Source organism: Staurois parvus, unplaced genomic scaffold, assembly GCF_062004578.1.
Source record: "Staurois parvus isolate SC_StPar_1 unplaced genomic scaffold, SC_StPar_1.0 ptg000085l, whole genome shotgun sequence".
NCBI lineage: Eukaryota > Metazoa > Chordata > Amphibia > Anura > Ranidae > Staurois > Staurois parvus.
The window spans coordinates 812,138-838,119 of record NW_028317881.1 but is presented as its reverse complement, the minus strand read 5'-3'; the positions used below and the strand labels follow the sequence as shown (position 1 = coordinate 838,119).

Here is a 25,982-nt window from a genome sequence, read left to right as displayed (position 1 = left end):
ACATCATGCTTGTGCTCCTCTATTGGACCCTTGCCTCAAACTCAGAATCAACTGTGAAAGATTCCCTGGTATAATAATGACTAATAATTGTGTCCCAGATTTGGCATGTGAAAGCTTCATATATCGAGTAATAGCAAATAAAGCATCTTCAGCATTATCTTAGATATGCATGTTCATCACACCTAATTTCCTGCAGGGATGAAGAAGGACATCTAGAAGGTTTTGAGGATGAGTCAACAAGCAACAGCACATCGCAGGCTGTTTAGCTCAACTTTTAATAATGATACAATAGCCAGCGACCTCTGTTTCTTTGGAACTGCTGAATAAGCTAAATAAGTGAAATGATTTTTAGCAATATGTAAGCTACCAAGAAAGGGTCAAAATTGCAGTTATATTTATAGTCTTTATTTTAAACAGAGCCATGCCTTTTAAAACCAAGTGTACATTTTTGTCTAGGTATGAGGCAGTATTGGTGGCTCAATGCAGTCACAGTGCTGATACCTACTGGGTTGTGTGTTAAATTTCCTGCAGAGTGTGTAGTAGAGTGTTGTACTGTGTTATAGCCACTGATTAATGCAGAACGTTTTGGAGTTGTAGTGAGTTTCAGAACCATTTTTCAGAAATGTAGTAAAGCCTAAGTTTACCTTTAATAAAAACCAAAAACAAAATAAGCACAGAGGAAATTACTTAACTTCACTGTGATGTCATCCTTGTGCTTCTGTCTTCTTCCTCTGATACCTCTTGGGGGCAGACCTTTCAATCATCTGCCCGTCTTCCTTCCATAGATCATGTTCCATTCATAAAAGCTATAGTATGGCTTCTGTGATTGTAAGAACTGGGTGGAAAGGGCGGGCATAGATGGGCACTCTTGATTATGGCTATGACAGCTCCTTAGTTCTATTAAGGAATATGTAAACCCAAAATTTCGTATTCCTGTTATGTGCCAGCTATACCATGTACCTGAATGAAAAAGTATCCTGTTCTGTTTGTATTATTTCATTTGTGTGAAATCCCTGGTGGGCTTTCCTATTAAAATCTGACTGCACTAAGCAGGATAACAAACTGTGGTCAGCTCTCTAGCTGTGCTGGGAACTCGCAATGATTAAACTTGTCCTTACATCCCCCCTGCACAGCCTTTCACTGGGAAAATCAGTGTGCTGCTGTTTTCCTTCCCCCAGCTCTAATTCAGCTGAAAACAGAGGGTATGTGATCACTTATTAAAAGGGAAACAGGTGTTTATAATGTTTTTTATACTGTATCTATACACAAATGTTTTGCCTTTCATTTGTGTTTTAAACTGAATGAGTTGCTTTACAAGGTGAGGGTTTACAATCAGTTTAACCCCTGCTGCATTGGAAGATTACAGGGCGGGTGTGGGGGCCTTTGAGGTGGAAGATTTTTACTCAACTAGATAACAGAAACACAAGGCACACATCACACTGAAGGTAAGTACAGTCCATTGGGCTTTCTTTTTCTTAGGTAATCTTAGGCTTTAAACCAGACAAAAGGATCCAATTGTGGTTCAGTTTTAATTTTGTTTCATTGTATAAAGATGAAAAATACTTTTATCTTAAGTCTTGTCTCCTGGAATTTGGTTTCCTTTTTACATCAACCATTTAAACTTCACAGCAATTTTCATAATTTAGCTATAGGCCTATTACCTTTACTTATGATGTCTTTTGGGACAATTAAAGGTTTCTTTTGGTGGATTTGTCTTCCAAGAGTTATTTAATTTTCTATATATGCAAAAGTAAAAATAGGCTTTTTTTCACTTTAACCTGTAAAATTTTAGAACTGCAAATATGACACTAAAGTGCTAATTTATACTGTGGTTTTTTTATGTTTATCATAATGTCAAAATTATGTTTTTGGTACTGGGCATGACAAAGCTAGTTACAAATGAAATTAATTGTTTAAACTTCTAATATGTGTTTTTTGCAGAAACAAATAAAATAATAATAAAAAAGAGCAAGAGAAAGATGAGTAATTTTGTGCTAGTTTGGGATAACATAAGAGAAAAGAGGAAAAACTTTAGTTAATAAACAAAAAGAAACAAACAAAAAAACTGCTTTTTGGTTTATTTAGAAACACGGTCAATTTGCACATGTAGGGCAAAGTGACATTGTTTCAGCAAAGCCCCCTAATCCCCCTGGGATTTCGAAGATGTCCTTGTCAGCTCCCTTTTCAAACTGTATAGTCAAGTTTTGTGGACTTTTTCTTTATTTCATTGAAGAAGCATAGTGCTATATACAGTGCTACCAGGGGCGGACTGACAACTCATGGGGCCTCCGGGCAATAGGGGATCATGGTGCCCCTGTGTCCTGGCCCAAACTCAAAAAAGCCTATGAAAAAGGTACCAGGGGCATCTCATTGGGCTCCCTACTGACCCCGGGCCCTCGGGCAGTGCCAGAGTTTCCAAATGGTCAGTCCGCCCCTGAGTGCTACTATACTAATAGGGCCACCTGAATAGAGTTTGATTTAACTATGTGTTTCGATTTGCAATCCTGAAACATTCTAAGGCCCTGTACACATTATTGCGTTATAAGATGTTCAATTTCTATGTGCATTACCACAGTACACAGCACCACACCGCATTACATGCTACTTGCTATGGTACGATGTGGTTCTATTCTTTCTGAATGGCACCTCAATGTACCTTTCCAACAGAGGTTACACATAGCATAACCGCACAATGCTGGGCAACTCACTAACGTGTTTTGTAAAAAAAAGTGCAGGTCCAACTTCTGTGCTGTTGCTGCATCTCAGAACCTAGGCTAATGGATTTTTGGCCCTTTTCTGATTATCTTTTGCAACTGCTTTGGTGTTTACAGTCATCTTGAAGCAGAAACGTAGAATGATTTATTATTCTGTAATTGTGCTGTAGTTTATACAAATGCATTATAAAAGGCAAAATAACCTTATTGCTAGGACACTGTTGAAGTTGTAAATGGTAACTTAGCTGACTTGAACAAAGGAGCATGACCTTGTTTCTTTATTTCAGGTTTTTCGCACTGATTTGATAACGGCTATGAAAGTACCAGACTCCTATCAGTTTGGCCCAGATGACTTTTACATACTGGCTGATCCATGGAGGCAAGATTGGGAGAAAGGGGTGCAGGTGCCTGCAAATATAGATGCAGTACCTCAGCCACAAGTCAGGTAAGTAAACTTATCTACTTAGTTAACTGCATCTTGGTCCATTAGGTTTCATTTAAACATACCTTCAACTTTTGCATAAAAATATCAAATTCACATTTTTTGCAGGTAAAAAAAATGTGCATTTATGATTTTTGTCTGCAGGAGCCTGTAAAGCATTGCACCAGTGATCAGCAGATCGCTGGTGCCATTCAGGTATCCTGCAGATGTGTCTGTAAATCTGCTTGCCTGTAAGGGATGTACAGGCAAGCAGATATACTAACAGGAAGATTCAATTAACTATTCGCTTATTGAAAAATACAAGCTGATAGCCACTAAGGCTGTAAGGACTTGCAGTACATTAATTCACACAACTCTGTGAATGAATGACGTGGCCATGTGGGTGGACCCCCGCACGGCTGCGCTGTTTTCAAATCTGACAGATAGTACAGGGAACACCAGATTGGCGAAACATGTAGAGGCAGGGTGTCACGTTCAGCTACATCCAGGTATATTGACGTCACTTCCGTTTCCGGCTATTGGAGTACACTCCAGAGAGAGGAGCAGCGGTTAGCACCATACAGCTGAGTGTATTAGTGCCAAGGACTGGGCACCAACAAATGTGAGTGCACTCTTGATGTTTATATGGGAACACATTTTTAATAAACCTACTACACTATATGAGTTTTCTTTTCTGATCTATGTGGATCTGAAACTGTGGATTTAATGGGAGAATATAGAGAAGAAATCGAATGCGATCATAAACCCTGGTGACATAAAGCACAATTGACCTTCTTTAAATAAGGGGCAATGGTGGGTTGGTGATTGCAATATATTGGCATATGGTGGTGGAGCACTAAGAGGTTTCGCACAAAGATATATTTCTAGCACTACAAGAACATATTTTTGGCACAAAATTTGGAGTGTGACTTTTGAATATTTGCTATCTTTCACATATATTTTTTTTTTCCTTTGATGAAATAAATTTTTGGGTTAACATATATTTATATATGTGAAGCAGCAGACCTTCATTCAGCATTGGGAACATGTTACATTTTCCAAAAGGTGAACTTGTACTTTAATTACAAGCGGATTAGCATTCTTACAGGTAGATTACAATTGCAAAGAGACAAAATCAATACTTTGTAAAGCACTGTCATTAATAGGGTATGAAGAATGCATATGATTGTTATGTCAGCTATTTATTTTGATGCTACTCTTGTTTTTGAATACTCAAGCTCAGAACCATGTGCATATATTTCAAGATCTTCAAAGCTAGGTTCACACTTGTGCTATTGAATGGGATGCTGTGCATCCTGAAAACGCAGAGTAGGCAGTGTGTCAGAGTCTCAGAGGAGCCTGGAAAAGTCGTCTTGTTCTGGGTTACACATCTCCCAGGCTTCTCGCATATACATTAAGACCTCTGATTCCCTGTCCAGTTCAAGTTTGCACCTCTCCATTTTGACAATTTAGGATCACCTGAAACTCAGAGTCAGGAGTACAGACAGGCTGCATCTGTGAGAGCTGCAAGGTTGGTGAAAAGCAAACCGTGTATGTGGAGACTGACAAGTGTTAGGCTTGGACAGGCTGAGGCCGGGTCAACACATATGCGGTGCGGTATATCGCATGTGATTAGCACAGGAACCGCACCGCATTCCTGTGCAAATCACATGTGAATTGTGTGTGGTGCGTTTGGAGCCGTACATTTTGGTCAGGACCTTTTTTTTGCTCCGCAGTAGAATCGGATCGCATGGGTATTCACACCTTTGTGATCCGATTTTGCACAGCGCACCACGTTTTGCGGACCGATTTCAGAGTGTTGTTAACTTTTTTTATTTAACTTTTAATTGATTTTTCAATACAAAAAAACCCAACAAATTTACAGAAATTATTCTCATATACCCATTCCACATCCCCCTTACCCCAAACCTCTCCCCCCTCCCTTTTTCCCTCCATCCACATCCTCTTCCTAATCTATGCCCTCTTTTGTTTCTCTACTTATCTCTATTTCTCCAACTTTACTCTCCCTCAAAATCAAAATTAAAACTCTCTCCTGGTTTCTAATTTTCCTCTCCCTTACCCACCAGTTCCATATAACTTTAAGATGTTTTAAATTTCACCCAACTACACCACATTTTCCTGAATATTTCCATTTTATCCTCCTCTATATGACATAATTCCTCCATCCTGTAGATATTTTCGATTTTATTTATCCATCCTTTAATTTTTGGTTGTTCAGGGACCTTCCAAAACTTGGGGATCAGACTCTTAGCCACACTAATTAAATGATACAGTACCCTGTTTTTATATAATTTCAATGAGGGCTCAAAGGTATAGAATAAACAACTCCAGGGGTCTCTCTGAACAATCATCCCACATATCTTCTGAATATAATGAATTATTTCTCCCCAGTAATCCTGTATTTTTGGACAACCCCACCGTATATGTGCCATTGTACCCCTTTCTCCGCACCCCCTCCAACACAAAGGTGATATATCTACTTGTTGTCTGTGAGCTATGTTTGGTGTATTATACCATCTAGAATGACATTTATAGTGCATCTCTACTGTGCTCATGCTTGTCACCTCATGTGTTAATTTGAAAACTTTATTCCATTGCTGTACACTCAATTCTGTTCCAATCTCTTTTTCCCATTTTTTCAAGAACCCTGGAGGTGGGTGGTGTTAACGTAACATACACACCCGTAGCGGTTTGCATGAACGGGTTGCAATTCTGATGCAGTGTGGAATTCGCACAATAAACGCTGCAAATTCTGCAGTGCATCAGTGTGAACCCAGGCTTATAGTTAGGATTTTTCACTGTGTGTAGTTAGTGCTAGGACACAGCTTGAGTTTTGTTTTGAAGATTTTGCACTGTTTATTTTTTTTTTTGTAGAACACTGTGCAGCACCCGTAAATAGACTTGTAAATAGCACCAATAAATGTACCATTGTTTTATTACTATGTCACTGGACTGGTATCTGTGCCTAAAAGTGTGCTCACCCCAGGGAGCGGTGTACCTGCTACCTGTCCGTAGCTCACAGCAGGCAAAAGGTACATGCTCTATTTTTGAAACCATTGAAACCAGCCATTGTGATGGAAATGATTTGCATAGTTGGGCACACTAACGTGCAGTTTCCACTCGGTTATACTTGGTGGGATGATTATTGTAAAGGGCCATGGCTGTGCTCTATCCCAAAATCTGTTCTCCGTGATCTTAAATTATGTTATTACACTACAAACTGAGTCCAGAGATGCTTATCTGTCCCTAGTCACTCGGAGGTCATTGTCATTGATTTGTACAGGCTGCTGATCGCGCACACTGTGTGCATACTTATTGTAAAGAACCGCTGATTCACAGCAGCATATATGCCCTAAATTGGCCATGTGAATGAGCCTGAAGTTCTCTTTGTTCATACAGATAACAATTTCTGCAGTCATTCTGTGTTGGCAGTTTATATGCCCACTTCTCTGTTAGGTAGCCATATTATCTGGTTTTACAGTTACTTGAATTGGGCCATACAAGGCTGAAAAATCGAAAAAAGTGGCACATAGAATGAATCTTAATTTCATATTATCTTCAACACATTAACTAGCAGTTTCAAAAAGTATTTTTAATATTTTGTAAATATGCAACTTTCATTAAAATAACAGAAGATCCGTCCCTGAACGTCCTAGTGCAGGACTTCTTGTTATAACATTGTTCTGTCCCAGTCTCCCAGTTGTTCTCCTGTATTGTCACTTTGTCACACAGGCTTAAAGAAACTAAAAGCCTTGTCAATGCACATTACACAGGTACGGTCCAATGTTTGTTTTTTTTTACCATCAGAGTCAGCAGAAGATCAGCAGCACTGAGATGCAACAAAGGAGGAGAAAGTTGTAAACAAATATTGTACTAAAAAAAATGTTATTGCTTATGATATGCAATGCTTTAGCAAAATACATATAATTTTATTAGTTTACCTGTACTGGAATTATCTTTGAAGTGAAAATAACCAAGTGAAAACTTGACCAATTTCAACCAATATCATTACTTAAGCAGGAGATTAACTTTATTGTATAGTAAACGTCACATTTCTCATATTTTCCATGAAACTCAAATTGTAGAATGTTCCTTTCCTTAGTATAAAATGTTGCGGCAAGAGCTATTGCCCTAAACAAGTCATTATTAACAGATAATCACTGTTACTGAGTAACTGTTGCATGCAGAGTCTTAGATATATGATAATGAAGTATGTTTTGTGCCAGGTATTGGTCTTTCCATATTCAGATGTTCATACACGTGTGGTATTGCAATATAATCATCTTTTCCACAAATAGGCCATTCTAAGCATTAGAAACATCTTAATTATTGTGGCTTCCCTAATTGTTCACACTTGTCCCAGGTTTTCCTGTCACTCTTCTGAATTCCAGTCTACTTGAAGGCTGTTAAAAGTTTTAACCTGTAAGAGCTACCCACCTGCTTGCTTAAAGTGTATTTACACTTTTGCAGCCTATTTGGGATAACACCTAATTTGTTACCTGTCCCCATTCACATAGCAGAACTTAAACAATATTTAAAAATTGCAATTAACCTTTTTTACATGCTCTATTATGTACCATCGAGCAAGAAAAAGTCCTGGGTAATTCTCTTTGTTTATGAGGGGGTTTGTTTATGAAATTTGAACACTATCTGTCTTAACAAAGGGTTAAAAGTGCAGAAGCTGGACTTTTTGCATTGTGTGTTAATGAGGGCAGACTTGGGACAGGCTCACTCTAACATTGTTCAAAAACCTTGCAGTCAGCCATGATACCTCCACATGAGAAACATCTAAAAGGTAAGAAATATTTTAGAATATTGTTTTAAGCATGCTGTGTGAATTAGAACACATAACAAACATATAGTGCGTTTTTCTCAAATTTTACAGCAAAAGTGGAAATATGTCTTGGGGGGGAAGAATTTGAGTGAGAAGTGAGAGTTAGAGGGGTTGGCTCCTGCCATTGATAACTATAGAGTCTGATTAGGAATGCAAGGAGATGTGGATGCTGCTCAGCCCTCGCTCCGGCCCTGCCTCTGTGACCAAGCCCCAGTGGGCAGGATAAAATGTATCGAAGGGTGTGTCTGGAGCAATGGCTTAGGCCAACACAGATACTCTCCATTTAATCCACGTAGACTGCTATCACCTTGCGATCCTACACCCCTGGATAGTGTCAGGATGCCTGCTCCCACTCAGTGCATCGGCAGGGTTACCTCATATTGCTCGACTTTGAGTGGCGCAACAAGCCTGTCACCTCACTGTAGAGTCTGATTAATTATTCTCTGCTCATGATGTCTGCTTTTAAATCTTCCATTAAATCAGCAGGTGATTATAATGAAAATTTGTCTTGAAAATAATACCCATAATTCAAGAAAAATAGCAAAAACAGTGTTTTTGCTTGCACATGATTGGATGAAGGAAGTCAGCAGAGCCTTACCTCATTCACCAAGCCAAGGAAAATTCCCGTGGAAAGTGAGCAGCCTATTTGCCTTTTGTAGATCAACCCCAATGTGTACAACCATTACTATTGTAATAGTAGGATAGTAGGCAACAGAAAAGGGTTTGTTGAACTTAGAAGAGTTTGGAGTATGTTGACATCTAATTACCTTCACTTCAAAAGCTGCTAGGCCAAATTTAGCTTTCTTTCTTTTTTATTTTACTTCACTAGTTGGTGAGGCAGTAATCTATTGGTTTTATCGTGTTCCAGAAGGTGGCTGGGGAGGTGATTAAAGTTTGGGGGGCCTTTCCAGTGTGTTCTTTCTCTGCTAGGAGGGTTCCTATTCTCTGGGGGCTACTGCCCTCTTGAAGGCAACTAAAGAAAATCAAGAATTGCAGTCTGGGCTTCAGCAAGAGCTGGGCTGAGGGTCTTCAGGGGTTTGCTAAAGGATTTTTGCTGGAGTTCACTGCTCTGACGTTCTGATCTGGAGAAGGAACATTTATCTTCCTCACTGAGGCTATACATGTGGAAACTGGGTGGCAGACAGCTCCTAGGACATTGTGAACAAGACCTGCTTTTGGGAATTACCGTATTTTTCGCTCCATAAGACGCACCTGACCATAAGATGCACCTAGGTTTTATAGGCGAAAAACAAGAAAAAAAAAATATTCTGAACCAATGGACTGCATACACAGTACAGGGGATGACCAGAGACTGCGGACACAATACAGGAGATGACCAGAGACTGCGGACACAATACAGGAGATGACCAGAGACTGCGGACACAGTACAGGAGATGACCAGAGACTGCGGACACAGTACAGGAGATGACCAGAGACTGCGGACACAGTGCAGGGAATGACCAGAGACTACGGACACAATACAGGAGATGACCAGAGACTGCGGACACAGTACAGGAGATGACCAGAGACTGCGGACACAGTACAGGAGATGACCAGAGACTGCGGACACAGTGCAGGGAATGACCAGAGACTGCGGACACAGTGCAGGGAATGACCAGAGACTGCGGACACAGTGCAGGAGATGACCAAAGACTGCGGACACAGTGCAGGAGATGACCAAAGACTGCGGACACAGTGCAGGGAATGACCAGAGACTGCAGACAGTGCAGGGAATAACCAGAGACTGCAGACAGTGCAGGGAATGACCAGATACTGAAGACAGTGCAGGGAATGACCAGAGACTGCAGACAGTGCAGGGAATGACCAGAGACTGCTACCTTTGGGGAGGGAGGGGGAGCGGGTACCTGAATTTGACAGGTACCCGCTCCTACTTCCACGGAGTTGTCCTTCCCTCTTCTTCCCGGGCCGGCTTCTGTGACAGCCGGGTGCTCACTGCGCATGCGCGAGAAGCGCTGCGCTTTGTGAATGGCCCGGAGCCTTCTGGGACCTGTCATGTGTCCCAGAAGACACCAGATCATTCACAAAGCGCAGCACATGCGCAGTGGGCACCTGGCTGTCACAGAAGCCAGCGCGGGAAGACTGTGCAGCGATGGAGCGAGGAGCAGGTAAGGCCCTACAGGAGAGAACAGCTGAGCGGCCGGCCCGGTATTCTGACATGATGGCGGCAGAAATACCGGACCGGCCGCTTTATATTCGCTCCATAAGACGCACTGACATTTTCCCCCCTTTTTTTGGGGGAAAAAATTGCGTCTTATGGAGCGAAAAATACAGTAGTCCTCCTCCTGTTAATCGTCATAGAGTATTCTAAACCCCTGAAACCCTCTACAGTTTCAAGTTACACAGCAATGAATTCTGTGAAAAAAGAAAATCTCCTAGACTGAGTCTGTATTGTCAATGCTCATGGAACTGTGCTTGTGGATGGCAGCCTCTACTATTGTGGGAGACCCTGAGTCATTCACAGCGGCCCCTCTGGGGTTAAGCACTACATTGATTTACACCAATATCCTTAATAAATTTACTAAATCTCAGAGTAGAGGGGCTAGCACATGCACAGAAGAAACAAAGCAGTTTTTAGCTTCGGTTGTGCAGCTTCCTGTAGGACTCACAGTATTGATTTTTTAAGATATAGACAGATAAGACTAACGCTATGGGAGGTGCTGGGGAGGGGAGTAAATTACAGGATATTTGTACAAAATGTTCTTAAAAATTCACAGCAAAAGCACTAAAATTGTTGAAGTAGCTCAGCTTACCCTGCTGCCCCTGTTGACAGTGATTTGACAACCTTCCAATCTCTACTGTAAGCACAGAGCAGGTGCTCAGGGAGGGGGAGCAGAGTGGGTGGCGTCACTGAGAGCGCCACTCCACTCTTTCCTGACTTGAATGACTTCAGTGCTTTTTCAGTATGCCTGCTAATTTTTGAGAATTAACTGGTCTACAGTGTCTGCAGCTACCAAGGTCTTAGAGGGCTTGTTTTAATCTGATCGCAGATTAACTTTAAAGTCAATACAAAATATATCAGGGCGCTCCTTGACCCATAGGGAAAGAAGTTTAAAGTGATATTAGAAAATAAATAAAAATAAATAAAAAATAACACGTTCTACTCACCTCTGTGCAGTAGTTTTGCACAGAGCAGCCCCGATCCTTCTTTTATCAGGTCCCCTCATGGTATTCCTGGCCTCTCCCTCCTGCTGTGTTAACAGAGCAAGCCACTTGCTATGGGGACACCCATGTAGACTTGCTCCTGAGCCACAGCTCTGCGTTTCCATTCACAGACAGCTCCGGCTCGGCCCTGCCCCCTCTCCATATTGGCTTCCTGGTCAATGGCTCCTGCTGCTGCCTCAGCCAATGAGTAGGGAGAGTCCCCAGGCTCTCGTGCACATCGCTGAATCATGAAAAGGGCTCAAGTAAGTGTTGGGGGGGCTGCTGCATACAGAAGGTTTTGTACCTTTGTGCATAAAATGCACGAAGGTAAAAAACCTTGAGCCTTTACAACCTCTTTGACCTCTGCATAGCTTTATTTACCATAGGATCGATGAAAATTGGATTAGTATGGCATAGGAACTAGTTCTAGCAGATTTAGTAACTTTAAAAAAAAATCTAGATAGGATAGATACCTACATAAAATACCTACAATACATACAAGAGGATACTTACACGATTAAAAATATACAGAGTAGAATGTTGATCCAGGGTTTTATTTGGCTTTGGTAGTCAGGAAATATTTATCCCACTGTTAAAATAAACAGGAACACTCTTTCTCATGTTTTGCCTTCTTCCGGATAATATAGGGGTTGGGTTTTCTGAGGATAAAAAATTGTTTCTTATTGGACATGTGTCAGGAATGGACTCAGCACTGGTGGTGGGACTCACCTGCTATGTGGGCTGCAGTACCAGAGCTGACCAGCGGGTGCTCTCAGCAGCGAGAAACTCGCTTCTGCAATCAGCCAAACCTGGGGCTGATTGCAGAAGGTGTATTTAAGGCATGACCAGGCCTGTGATCTGGGCCTTGGTGTATGTTTTCCCATGAGCCTCTGTACCTGGTATCCTGTGTTCCTGCTTCGTTGCTGACCCTGCTTGATCCTGACCTCTGCTGACCGTCTCCTGTTGAACCCTTGGCTTGCCTGACCATCCTTCTGCCTGATCCCCTGTACCACGCTGCCCGTGAGTTACTGAACCCAGCTTGTGACCCTGACTATTCTCTGCCTGCTCCTTTGGTACCTTGCTGCCCGCACGTTGCTGACCTGGCCCGTCTGACCACGCTAACTACTCTGCCATCCATCCATCCTGCACGGATCCAGCCGTCCCTGCTCACACCTTCTGCCTCTTCACATCAGGCTTTCTACCTGCACATAACTCTGGCGGATCCCTCTACCACTAGCAGGTGTACTCAGGGGACCGCTAGAGGTACCACCAAACGGTCATTACAGAACCCTACGGCCGGCCTGACCATTCCACCTCTCCAGCCCTGACTACGCCTGTGTTCCTGCACCTACTAAGATTAGTGGAAGGTTAGTTTGTTCACTGTGCGTTTATATATATATATATATATATATATATATATATATCTGGGTGGCTAATAATAAACTGTATTATACTGTACCTGAGGCCTGCGTTTCCCTGTGTCAGTCCACACCTTTCTGGTCACTCCTAGATTCCTGACATCACACCAAGGCCTTTCCTGACCAGAAGTGGCTGCACAGGGAAGCCATCTTGACTTGTTGTGAAGGATGCATCCTGAGGAGGTTGTGTATTTGTCTATGCTAGTCTTTGATGACAGAGAATATGCCTATCAGACTCTGCGGGAGTATACCAGGGATCAGCTGCTAGAGTGCATACGGGTCGCTCATTCCCTAGTAGGTCAGGACCTAGAGCTCTCTGAGGTGCAACCATTGATTCAGGCTTGTATTGAGTTGGCTTCATCTAGTACCCCTGAAAGCAGGGATGAATTCCTTCCTCCATTCAGGGTGAGTCAAATAATATCACTGGTATGGTTGTTGGAGGATGATCCGGATTGCTTCTTGGAGCATTATTCAGCATGTTCACCACATGTGCTAAAGAAGTGTATAAACGCAGTGCAATCTTTGACCAGACAGGCCTTGTGTAAGCTGAGCGTTGTCCAACCCTTACTGCAGACATGGTCAGACTTGTTACACCCAGCCTCAATCAGCTTGCAACAAACCAGTCCTGTTTCTCATCATTCCTCTGCTCAAAGCTCTTTTCCTGCATTCCCGACAACACCCCCAGTGACAGCCCAGTATATCCTGTGTTCCTGCTTCGTTGCTGACCCTGCTTGATCCTGACCTCTGCTGACCGTCTCCTGTTGAAGCCCTGGCTTGCCTGACCATCCTTCTGCCTGATCCCCTGTACCGCGCTGCCCGTGAGTTACTGGACCCAGCTTGTGACCCTGACTATTCTCTGCCTGCTCCTTTGGTACCTTGCTGCCCGCACGTTGCTGACCTGGCCCGTCTGACCACGCTAACTACTCTGCCATCCATCCATCCTGCACGGATCCAGCCGTCCCTGCTCACACCTTCTGCCTCTTCACATCAGGCTTTCTACCTGCACATACCTCTGGCGGATCCCTCTACCACTAGCAAGTGTACTCAGGGGCCGCGACCTGGTTCCTGTCTGCTCCAAGTCCATCCCCACCATCAGGGGCCCTGGTGAATAGCAGACTGGGACTTAGACTCCGCGCCCTGGGGAATCCTGTCCTGGGGACCGCTAGAGGTACCACCAAACGGTCATTACAGAACCCTACGGCCGGCCTGACCGTTCAGCCTCTCCAGCCCTGACTACGCCTGTGTTCCTGCACCTACTAAGATTAGTGGAAGGTTAGTTTGTTCACTGTGCGTTTATATATATATATATATATATATATATATATATATATATATATATATCTGGGTGGCTAATAATAAACTGTATTATACTGTACCTGAGGCCTGCGTTTCCCTGTGTCAGTCCACACCTTTCTGGTCACTCCTAGATTCCTGACAACATGTCACTTTCAAACTTTACTATACAATTATTGTGACTTGGACACCTATTCCAGTGGCAAAACTATGTCCATTCACTATTTTCTCCTTGATAAGCAGGCACTCTCTACTGGCTAAAAATAGATGGTCACTTAGAGTGAATTGAACTTTAGGGGCTTCGCCACAGACACAGATACCTGAAGGTAATCTGATTGTACTTGCAAAAACACCTACCATTATAGTGGAACTTCACTCTCTCAATCAACACTATTTGTAATGCTTATGCTGCTAGCATTAGTAAATAGATAAGATGGTATATTATATTTACATGTTTTAAACTCCTTTATCCATTTCTTTAGTTACTTCCTGGTTTCTGTGTCTAGGCAATTGATGTCATACATCCCGGGAGTCTTCAGGAGGGGAGGAGGGGTTTTCTTAGTTAAGCACACCCTCCAGCCTGCATGCCTGAGCTAAGGGCAAATGGATTCTGGGAAATAAATGTTACATGAATCATCTGCCCTTACTCAAGATGGCCACGGACAGAAATGGTAGGGTTTTTTTTTTTTTCCAAATTGATTTTTGAGCAAAAAAAAAAGCATGGAGACATGGATGGATAGGGGAATTTGCTGTGAATACTAAAAATTAATTAAACAGCGATTTTGTTTTGTGGTGCTCTAATACATTGTCGATCCACTTTTTAGTATGTAGCCAGTTTTAGGTTAAAGTTACAATGCTTTTGGTCTTTAATCTATATCAGATTTTTTCTTTACTGAAATAAAATCTTTGAATTCCCAGATAAGTGTAGGATAGCTAAGGACACAGCACAGTAGAAGCTGTCTGCTCAGTTTTCCTGTCTGAAATGTCTGATTGCAATGTCCAGTAAGGGATTTGTCAACTATGACATTTTAGCTTAAGCTATTGAGTTCTGTAAATATCAGATGGTCTGCATAAAAAATAAAGAAAGAGAACCCAAATTCCCATTTGCTGGCTCAAAAGGAGAATTCTAAATATTTTAATGCAACATTTTTTATTCACACTAATATTAAAGAAAAATATTTTTAAATATAGTTTTAATCGTGACCGTAATACCTAAATAATAATAATGAAAAAAAAAAACTTTGGAGAAAAACACTATGTATCCCCTTTAAGGATAAAATTAGTAGTAGTAATTTTCTTATTTTCACAGTATTTCCTTTATATAAAAAAACATGTAAGACTTACTTTCTGCTTTCATTGACTATAGAGTGACGAATGCAGCTTGGTGGCTGAGCCTGAATTGTGGTAATAAAAAAGAATTTGTTGAATTGGGTTTATCAGTAACAGTGCCCCACTTAACTTAGAGCTCAGTTCTGCTCCTGAAGAAAGTATTAAAGTCTGCCGCCATAGCGACTACTTTAGTGTTATAGCGGCTGGTAAAGACCATTGACATGCAATAAGAGACTGTACATAATTATTGGCTTGTTTCTGTGTTGGAGGCAGTTTTTAAAGGGGTGGGGTGGTGTGATTTTCAGTGCATTTAACTTTTTTTTTTTTTTAATTTTATCTGAAATTTACACAGTGTTACTTCACTCATGTATCTGCACAGCAGTACACTGACATGCTGTGACATCCAGTGCTCTGAGGAAAAAATGCATCATGCTTGTTGTGATGTGAACAGGGCAAACCAGTTAATTGCTGTCTGCCCTTGTGACTGGTGTTGATCCAGTGTGCACAAACACTGGTTACCGCACCCCGTGTGAATGAGGCCTTAAATAATGCATGTTAAAATAATTCATTTCTACTGTCATCATATGTCTATTCAAATATTTGAGGAGTTGCATTAAACCATTAATCATGAATTTAACACTCAAAAAATAGTGCATGTACCATAATGTATGGTAGTGCATTACTGCAGGTTATGCTGAGCTACAATACATGTCTATTGGCGAGGTGTTTTGGAGTGTCTTTGAGTATTAGTGACACCAACTCACAAAACACGCATGTAGCTGCAGAGCAACTGTGTAAACCCAGCCTAAAAGATTTAAACTACAATATTATAACATTAATGGAATGATAACATCAACGTCTGTTGGCAAGGTGCTTTGTTGTGCCCTTGAGTGTTAGGGGCATCAACTCAGAGAACATGCACATAATCACAGAGAAACTGTGTAAACCCAGCCTAAAAGATTTCAGCTACAAAATAATAACTTTCATGGAAATAAAACTGAATAATTAAAATAGATAAACTTAATTCCTATTGTTCTGCTTGCTCATAGTAAATGCTTCCAAATGTTTCTTTAAAATTCCTTTCCCACTCTGCTACAGTTGTGTCCAAAATTATTCAACCCCCAATGCTGTAAAGGGGTTTAGGGACTATAGTGTACATTTGGAATTGTATTCAGAATCAAATCCTACAAGGACGTTGTAACTACCCAAATGCAACTAAAATGACATCAATTGTTTATGTAATACAGTAGTAAATGGTTCTTATGTGGTTTCTTCATTGCCACAATTATTCAACCCCTTAAAGACTACCACTCTGAAGAACAGAGGTTCATACAGGTGCTTTCCATCAGGTATTGAAAACACCTGTGGATGTCACCGAGCAGCAATCAAGCATAATAAGCACCAATTAGGCAGCTTTAAAATGACTGTGATACTCAGCTCCTTCTAGACATTTACTGGTGTGGTTACAAACATGGTGAAGGCAAGAGAATGGTCCAGGAAGACAAGAGAAGAGGTGATTTCTCTTCACAGGAAGGGCAATGGCTATAAGAAGATTGCAAAGATGTTAAACATACCAAGAGACACCTTAGGAAGCATCATTCGCAAATTCAAGGCAAAGGGCACTGTTGAAACGCTACCTGGTCGTGGCAGAAAGAAGATGCTGACTTCGACTGCTGTGCGCTACCTGAAGCGTAGAGTGGAGAGAAGTCCCCGTGTGACTGCTGAGGAACTGAGAAAAGATTTGTCAGATGTGGGTACAGAAGTTTCAGCCCAGACAATAAGACGCACACTGCGTAATGAAGGCCTCCGTGCCAGAACTCCCAGGCGTACCCCCTTGCTGTCTCCAAAGAATAAGAAGAGTCGACTGCAGTATGCCAAAAGCCATGTGGACAAACCACAAAAGTTGTGGGATAGTGTTCTGTGGACTGATGAAACAAAATTAGAACTGTTTGGGCCCATGGATCAACGCTATGTTTGGAGGAGGAAGAACAAGGCCTATGATGAAAAGAACACCTTGCCTACTGTGAAGCATGGTGGAGGGTCAATCATGCTTTGGGGCTGTTTTGCTTCTGCAGGTACAGGGAAGCTTCAGCGTGTGCAAGGTACCATGAATTCTCTTCAGTACCAGGAGATATTGGATGGAAACGTGATGCAGTCCGTCACACACCTGAGGCTTGGGAGACGTTGGACCTTTCAACAGGACAATGATCCCAAGCATACCTCCAAGTCCACTAGAGCATGGTTGCAGAGGAAAGGCTGGAACATTTTGGAGTGGCCATCGCAGTCACCAGACTTAAATCCGATTGAGAACCTCTGGTGGGACTTAAAGAAAGCAGTTGCAGTGCGCAAGCCTAAGAATGTGACTGAACTGGAGGCCTTTGCCCATGAAGAATGGGCGAAGATACCCGTAGATCGCTGCAAGACACTTGTGTCAAGCTATGCTTCACGTTTAAAAGCTGTTATAACTGTAAAAGGATGCTGTACTAAGTACTAAGATTGAATGTCACTTGGGGGTTGAATAAAACTGATAATGCTGTGAGCACAGAAAAGACATTTGTGGTTATTTCATTATAACTGTTATGTTATATTTGTCTGACCTACAAGTGCCTCTTTAATGTAAATGTAAGCAAGATGACTGAATGATCAAAAGCAATGTCAAACTGGCCAAAACACTCAATTTCAGTGGGGGTTGAATAATTTTGGACACAACTGTATATACTCAGTTATTTAAAAATACATTATAAAATACAGATTTTCATTTATGCATACTCTTTAACGGTACGGTTTTGTAGGAACTGCATTTGACTTAATCCATTTGTTTTTTGTTATTGCCTTTATGAGCAGTAAAGATTTTTAAGCTTTGCTTCGAAAGACTAAAAAAATACACACACAAAAAAATTACATCTTGATTTCTCCCTCATGGCTAGATGTTAGCTCACAGGCATATGGAATTAATTGTCTTATCTCATAATGTTTGCTGAGCCTTTAAAATGATGGAAACAGATATGCTGTCATTTACAGATATCTGCTAAAAGATTGTTGTGTTTTCCCTTCTTTCCATGAAGGGCAAGTAGAAAAGACATCTGCTGACACAGTGTGCAATGCAAATCCCAGTACACTGATCCACTGCAGCTGGCAAGAACTCAGATAGATATCTGCAGTGTGATGACAAAGGAATCTGCAGGACAGGTCTGCACAGCCTCATAAAGAAGCACATAACGTGATTCATAGTGAATTTATAAGCAGCCTCTGCCTTTTATTTCCAACCATTATTTAATATAACTGGCAAAAATACTTTCTCACATGCATTTTATATACAGAGGACACTGAGGTTTATTTGGAAAAGTACAAAATCATGTATGGATTTACTTAAAGTAACCGTTTGAGATAAATACAAAAGCAGTTATTGCTGACCTCCTTCTGAAAATGCTGGTTGACTGGCTGATATAGAATAATTATTAATTATTCAGTACTTTCTGAATCACTGACCTGTTAAATTATTATTATTATTATTATACAGTATTTATAAAGCGCCAATAGTTCGCTCAGCGCTGTACATTACAAAGGGAGACAGAACATGTGACAGAACAATACCAATACAATGCAAAACATGAGGGGATCAAGGGCCCTGCTCTTTCGAGCTTACAATCTAGGAGGGAGGGGGTGGTGGCACAGGAGGAGATAGCTGTGGGGGATGGAGTGGTAGGAAGAGTGGAGGAGGGAGGCAAGTTAGCAGGGGGTGGGGTAGGCTTCCCTGAAGAGATGGGTTTTCAGGGTGCGCCTAAAGGAGAGGAGAGTAGGTGATAATCTGATGGGTTGGGGCAGGGAGTTCCAGAGGATGGGTGACACCCTGGAGAAGTCCTGGAGGCGGGCATGGGAGGAGGAGACCAGGGAACTAGAGAGAAGGAGGTCTTGTGAGGAGCGGAGTGTGCGTGCTGGGCGGTACTTGGATATTAGGTCAGTGATGTAGTTCGGGGCAGTATGGTGGACAGCTTTGTACGTCAGCCAAGATCAGACAAGGCAGGAAAAAGCTGTGGTTGATGGTTATCATAACCGCCAGGAAAGTAGCAATTTTATGAGAGCTTAGCAATGGAAATCATAAAGTGGCATTAAACCAAAAAAAGTAAATTTAATATATCATAGTTTAGCAGTCCTTGCAGGTGGTGGCTGAATTATTTTTTTTTTTTTTTTGGCTTTTCTTCCTTTTTTTGTCTGGCGACCTGTCCAATAATACACTTTCTGTCTTGGGGGGAGGGAGTGGAATTGGGTTGCCCAACTTTTGGGTTTAGAGACTGGAGTCATAATTGTTACTTGAGAATCAGCCATTTATGCTGTAGAGTTTACATATTGACTTCTTGCAAATATAGAAGGACCTTTGTGTATTGGGAGTGGAAGGAACATATTTAAGGAAATATGTGTAAAACACACACAGCATAAACAAGTACACCTATTTTGAAAAGTAAGATTTTAATCAATATCTCAATGAAGACCAGAACAATTTCAGAAGTTTTGACAAAACTGAGTTTTATAGAACATTTGTTTAGCTCATTAAATGAAAGTAAGGTTAATAATATAACTTGGATTACAAAATCTTCAGTTTTACTAAAATTAGTTGATGCAAAAATGAATACACCCCACAACAAAAACTACTCCATCTAGCATTTTGTATGACCTCCAGGATTTGTAAGTACAGCACCAAGTCTTCTAAGCTTGGAATGAACAAGTTGGCGACATATTGCAGCATCTGTCTTTTTTCATTCTTCAAGAACAACCTCTGTTAGAGCCTGGATGCTGGATGGAGAGCGATGCTCAACTTTTCTCTTCAGAGTTATCCATAGGTATTCGATTGGGTTCAGACCAGGAGATATACTTGACCACTGAATCACTGTTCTTTTTCAGAAATGCAACAGTGGTCTTAGATATGTGTTTTGGATCATTGTCATGTTGGAAAAGTGCACGACAGCTAAGGGTATGGAGAGATAGTAGCATCTTCTCTTTCAATATAGAGCAGTACATCTGTGAATTCATGATACATCAATGAAATACAGCTCCCTGACACCAACAACACTCATGCAGTCCCACAGAAGGACACTGCCACCACCCTGTTTCACTGTAGGCACCATGCATTTTTCTGTGACGCCATACAGTTTTGAAGCCATCAGTTCCAAAAACATTTATCTTGGTCTCATCACTCCAGAGTACAGAGTCCCAATAGTCTTCTTTTTCAGCATGGGCCCTGGCAAATTCTAGGCGGGCTTTTTTGTGCATGGCCTTTAGGAGAGGCTTCCTTCATGAACAACACCCATGCATGCCATTCCTCTGCAGTATATACCGTATTGTGTCATGGGAAACAATCTTTCTACTTCTTTAGGTATCTGCAGTGAACTTGCATGGTGATCAACAAAACCCTAACTTCTAACCGCCACCTAAACACACCCTCAGGTTAAGAAACGAGTAAACATTGAAACCATGCATGCAGTTTTTTTTTTTTAAATTTGATCTCATAAAAATCTAGGAAACGTGAAAGGACAGAAAGAAAAGCTGTACACCCAGAGACTGACAGACAGGAGCTACAGGGACCTAATATTCCTCCATGCCTTTGTCCAGGACCTCTGCTGCCACCTGTTCTTCTGAACACTCCAAATCTTCCCAACCCCATCCAGAATGTTGTGCAGCACCTCCTTGACAGGCAGGACTTTTTTTCCAAGTGAAAACCTGACACTGTGCATTCCATGTGTAGTAATGGACTACAAATCTAACAAAGAAAAAGTGTCTCAAAAGCCCCATATGCCCACTCCGCTTAACTCAAGCAGGAAAGGGACACCTAGAGCCCCACCCACCAGCTTATAGACTTTTATATTGAAGGGGCACTAAAGCAAGAAATGGTCCATCATCTCATCCACCTCACCACACTAAGGGAAATATGTGTAGGAGCCCCCTGAGAGGGGGAGAGTGTGTTTTATGTGGCAATATGTTACATGCTTGAAAGTCTCCCAATCCAGACTCATAGGTTTGTTTGCTAGATATGGTACCTTGAATATTTGAGTATTTTGTGGAAAACAAAAAACAGCCTTTGCAAACAGCACTATACTTAATACAAACTTAACCAGTGTAAATAATGTGAAACAAAAATGAGGAGCTTTGCTCCTGAGGACATCACAGATTGATGACCAAACATGTAGGGAGGGACTTCCGGCTCACGTCTTATCAGCCGCCTGGAAAACATGATGGCCAAATTGAATCCTGGCATTTCCTGTGTTTTTTTTTTTCCATTAGCACTTGTTGACTCTCTTAATAGAAGGGATCAAAACAATCTGGTGAGTGTGGTGTGTTTTCTCTGGGGCACCACATGTCTGCTTGGAGGGAGTCCATCACAGAGCACTTTGTTACAGAGCACTTTATTGAATACATTTATAACACCTGCTTGGAGGGGCACTGAGCACCATTCAGCACAATTTGGATGTTTTTATTGTAGTGTGTACTTGTGTTTACATATTTTGTTTCACGTTGCTTACCCTGGTAAAATTTGCGTTAAGGATAACGCTGCTTCCAAAGTTTTTCTCTTTTTTTTTCAGATATTGAGGTAAGTGCATTAGACATTTTATAGCAGCAGCTCCCATGTGTTTTGTTTTATGAGTTGGCACAGGTGACTGATCTTTTGATTTGGGTATGTTGTGTCCAAGGGCCTATAACACTGAATGGCACAGGGTGTGTTGGGCTTATACTCTGTTATTAGAGATGTTATCATGAACACAGAAGTTGTAAATTGTGAAAGACAGGTAGATAGACAGCTCAGCATGATTCTATGGTCTCATTCAAAAGCTGGTGTTTAGCTGGTAGATCCAAAATATTTCTCTTTGGCAGAGTCTCGTGAAACTGTTGTAGCTAGTGGACTGGGGAATCTGTTCTGTGGTCACGGCTGTTATCAAGTCTGGGTTCTTGTCCTGCTGAATGAAATGGTGCTGGTGAACACTGTGTTCCGGGAAAGCATTCTTGATGTTGAACCTCTGTTTATTGAATCGATGTGGGAAAGTTTGAATAGTTCTTCTGACATATTGCATGTTGCAGGGGCAGGTAAGTAAGTATATTAAAAATTGGAAAGTGCAGTTGAGGTGAGATGTGATGGGCCAAGTAGTTTAGTTGTTGTTGGAGTGGAAGGTTTTGCTGCCATCCGCTATTATGGTGCAGGAGAGGCATCCAGGGTTGTTGCATCTGAAACAACCTTTGTTCTCTGTGGTGGTATCTTGCTGGATATGTGGTGGAAGCCTAGTGGTTTTTTTATTGTGTTGGCTCTTCAGAATGTTACTTTAGGTTGTGGGGGTAAACTGGGTTGGCAGAGTCGATCCATTTTGAGAATATGCCAATGTGTGGAAAGGATATGCCTGATCAAGGTATGGCTGGTATAAAATTGCACTGTGCCAAAGGTTTAGTGGCTCTGGATGAAGTGGTTGGTCTGAGGCGCTCATGTGTGGGATGCTTATGACATATCGAATGTTTCTTCAATCAGAAGGTTTGGGTATTTTTCAGTTTTAAACCTTGATTTAAAAATATGTGATTTATGCAGTGAAAGCCTCATCCGTTGTACAATTTGCCCTAAGTAGTTTGAACTGACTGAATGGGATGATTTTAGCCAGGGTTTATAATAGCAGCTGTAGAATTCAAAGTAGCTTTTGCTGTACACTGTTTGTAAGACGTTAGTGGTGGTGATTGTGCCATTTGGATTGCTGGTAAACGCAATGTCATGGTAATCAATGGCGGCTGGATATGTCTAGTGCGTGAAGGTGAGGTCCCAGTTACTTTGATTTAGGTGGTCTACAAACCTTGTTATCTCATCCGGGTCTCTGTGCCAGATGAGTATCAGGTGATCGATATAGCGCATATACAGGGAAATCCACTGTTCTATAGGCAATGTGTGTGTATATACATACAGTATCTCACAGAAGTGAGTATACCCCACACAAATTTTGTAAATATTTTATTATATATTTTCATGTGACAACACTGAAGAAGTGAAACTTTGCTACAATGTAAAGTAGTGAGTGTACAGCTTGTAGAACAGTGTAAATTTGCTGTCCCCTCAAAATAACTCAACACACAGCCATTAATGTCTAAACTGCTGGCAACAAAAGTGTGTACACCCCTAAGTGAAAATATCTAAATTGGGCCCAATTAGCCATTTTCCCTCCCTGGTTTCATGTGACTCATTAGTGTTACAAGGTCTCAAATGTGAATGGGTAGCAGGTGTGTTAAATTTGGTGTTATAGCTCACACTCTCTCATACTGGTCACTGGCACCTCGTGGCAAAGAACTCTCTGTGGGTCTGAAAAAAAGAATTGTTGCTCTACAAAAAGATGGCCTAGGCTGTAAGAAGATTTCCAAGACCCTGACCCTGAAACTGAGCTGCAGCACGGTAGCCAAGACCATACAGCGGTTTAACAGGACAGGTTCCACTCAGAACAGACCAAAGAAGTTGAGTGCACATGCTCAGCGTCATATCCAGGTGTTGTCTTTGGGAAATAGACGTATGAGTGCTGCCAGCATTGCTGCAGAGGATGAATGGGTGGAGGGCTCAGACTATACGCCGCACACTGCTTTAAATTGGTCTGCATGGCTGTCGTCCCAGAAGGAAGCTTGTTCTAAAGATGATGCACAAGAAAGCCCGCAAACAGTTTGCTGAGGACAAGCAGACTAAAGACTTGGATTACTGGATTACATGTCCTGTGGTCTGATGAGACCAAGATAAACTTATTTGGTTCAGATGGTGTCAAGCGTGTGTAGCAGCAACCAGGTGAGGAGTACAAAGACAAGTGTGTCTTGCCTACAGTCAAGCATGGTAGTGGGAGTGTCATGGTCTGGGGCTGCATGAGTGCTGCCGTCACTGGAGAGCTACAGTTCATTGAGGGAACCATGAATTCCAAAATGTACTATGACATACTGAAACAGAGCATGATCCCCTTACTTCGGAGACTGGGCCACAGGGCAGTATTCCAACATGATAACGACCCCAAACACACCTCCATGACAACCACTGTCTTGCTAAAGAAGCTGAGGGTAAAGCATGTCTCCAGACCTAAACCCTATTGAGCATCTGTGGGGCATCCTCAAACAGAAAATGGAGGAGCGCAAGGTCTCTAACATCCACCAGCTCAATGATGTCGTCATGGAGGAGTGGAAGATGACTCCAGTTTTAACCTGTGAAGCTCTGGTGAACTCCATGCCCTAGAGGTTTAAGGTAGTGCTGGAAAATAATGGTGGCCACACAAAATATTGACACTTTGGGCCCAATTTGGACATTTTCACTTAGGGGTGTACTCACTTTTGTTGCCAGTGATTTAGACATTAATGGCTGTGTATTGAGGTATTTTGAGGGGACAGCAAATTTACAGTCATACAAGCTGTACACTCACTACTTTACAGTGTAGCAAAGTGTCATTTCTTCAGTGTTGTCATGTGAAAAGATATAATAAAATATTTACAAAACTGTGAGGGGTGTACTCACTTCTGTGATATACTGTATATACAATACTATGAGTTTACAGGAGTATGCATATATATGGGTTTAACAATTTCTTCATATCCAATTTTCTAATTCATATACATGTGCATGTATGTGTGTGTGTGTATATATGTGTGTGTGTGTGTGTGTATATATATATATATATATATATATATATATATATATATATATATATATATATACAGTTGTGTTCAAAATAATAGCAGTCAGACATCACTAACCTGATCAATCACTGTTTTTGGTAGAAATAATATTTCTACATGGCAAATAATTTACTAGCAGGTGTAGTAGAGTAATAGAAATCCAACAGACCCAACAGTCATGACATGAATGCTGCTGATTCTGTGTAATTGAATCACTAATTGAAAGGGGCATGTTCAAAATAATAGCAGTGTGGAGTTCTATTAGTGAGGTCATTCATTCTTTGAAAAACAGGTGGCAATTATTTCCCTTATTTAAGGAAGGAAGGCAGCAAATGTTGTACATGCTGGTTACAGTGCATTTCTCTCTGAAATTCTGAGGGAAATGGGTCGTTCCAGACATTGTTCAGAACAGCGTACCTTGATTAAAAAGTTGATTGGAGAGGGGAAAACATAAAGAAGTGCAGAAAATAATAGGCTGCTCAGCTAAATGATAAAAGGAAATGCCCTTGAAATGGGTGTTCCAACAAGACAACGACCCCAAACACACCAGTAAACGTGCAACTTCTTGGTTCCAGACCAACACGATTGACGTTATGGAGTGGCCAGCCCAATCCCCGGATCTTAATCCAATAGAAAACTTGTGGGGTGACATCAAAAATGCAGTTTCTGAGGCAAAACCAATAAATAGAGAAGAACTGTGGAATGTAGTCCAATCATCCTGGGCTGAAATACCTGTTCACAGGTGCCAGAAGTTGGTTGACTCCATGCAACACAGACATACAGCAGTTCTCAGAAACAGTGGTTATACAACTAAATATTAATTAAGTGATTCAAAGGAAAGCAAAATCTTCAAACATTTTTCAGTTTATATAGTGAATGTTTGAGTTTGTAAAGAAGAATACAAACACTGCCATATTTTTGAACAGTCTAATATTCACTTTTCTTAAATTTTTTTAGAGGAACAACACAAATTTGATATATTTTTCTTCATGTTTTGATTTGGAATAGAATGTGTAGTGTTCCCAATGCATTTGTGTGTATGAAAATAAAAGCTATTAGAAGGATTTTGAGCTTTATTCACTTTTTTCAACACACCGCTATTATTTTGAACAAAACTGTGTATGTGTATA

At 41.3% G+C, this 25,982-nt stretch overlaps 1 protein-coding gene across 2 annotated transcripts in view; it reads left to right on the top strand.

The window, feature by feature from the left end:
* JADE2 (jade family PHD finger 2) overlaps positions 1-25,982 on the top strand; it is a 479,241-nt gene that overhangs the window by 173,459 nt on the left and 279,800 nt on the right. For both annotated transcript variants that reach the window (XM_089669946.1, XM_089669945.1), the window contains one exon: positions 3,002-3,159. In XM_089669946.1, the coding sequence (XP_089526072.1) occupies positions 3,002-3,159 (158 nt within the window). The remainder of the gene's footprint in view (positions 1-3,001; positions 3,160-25,982) is intronic.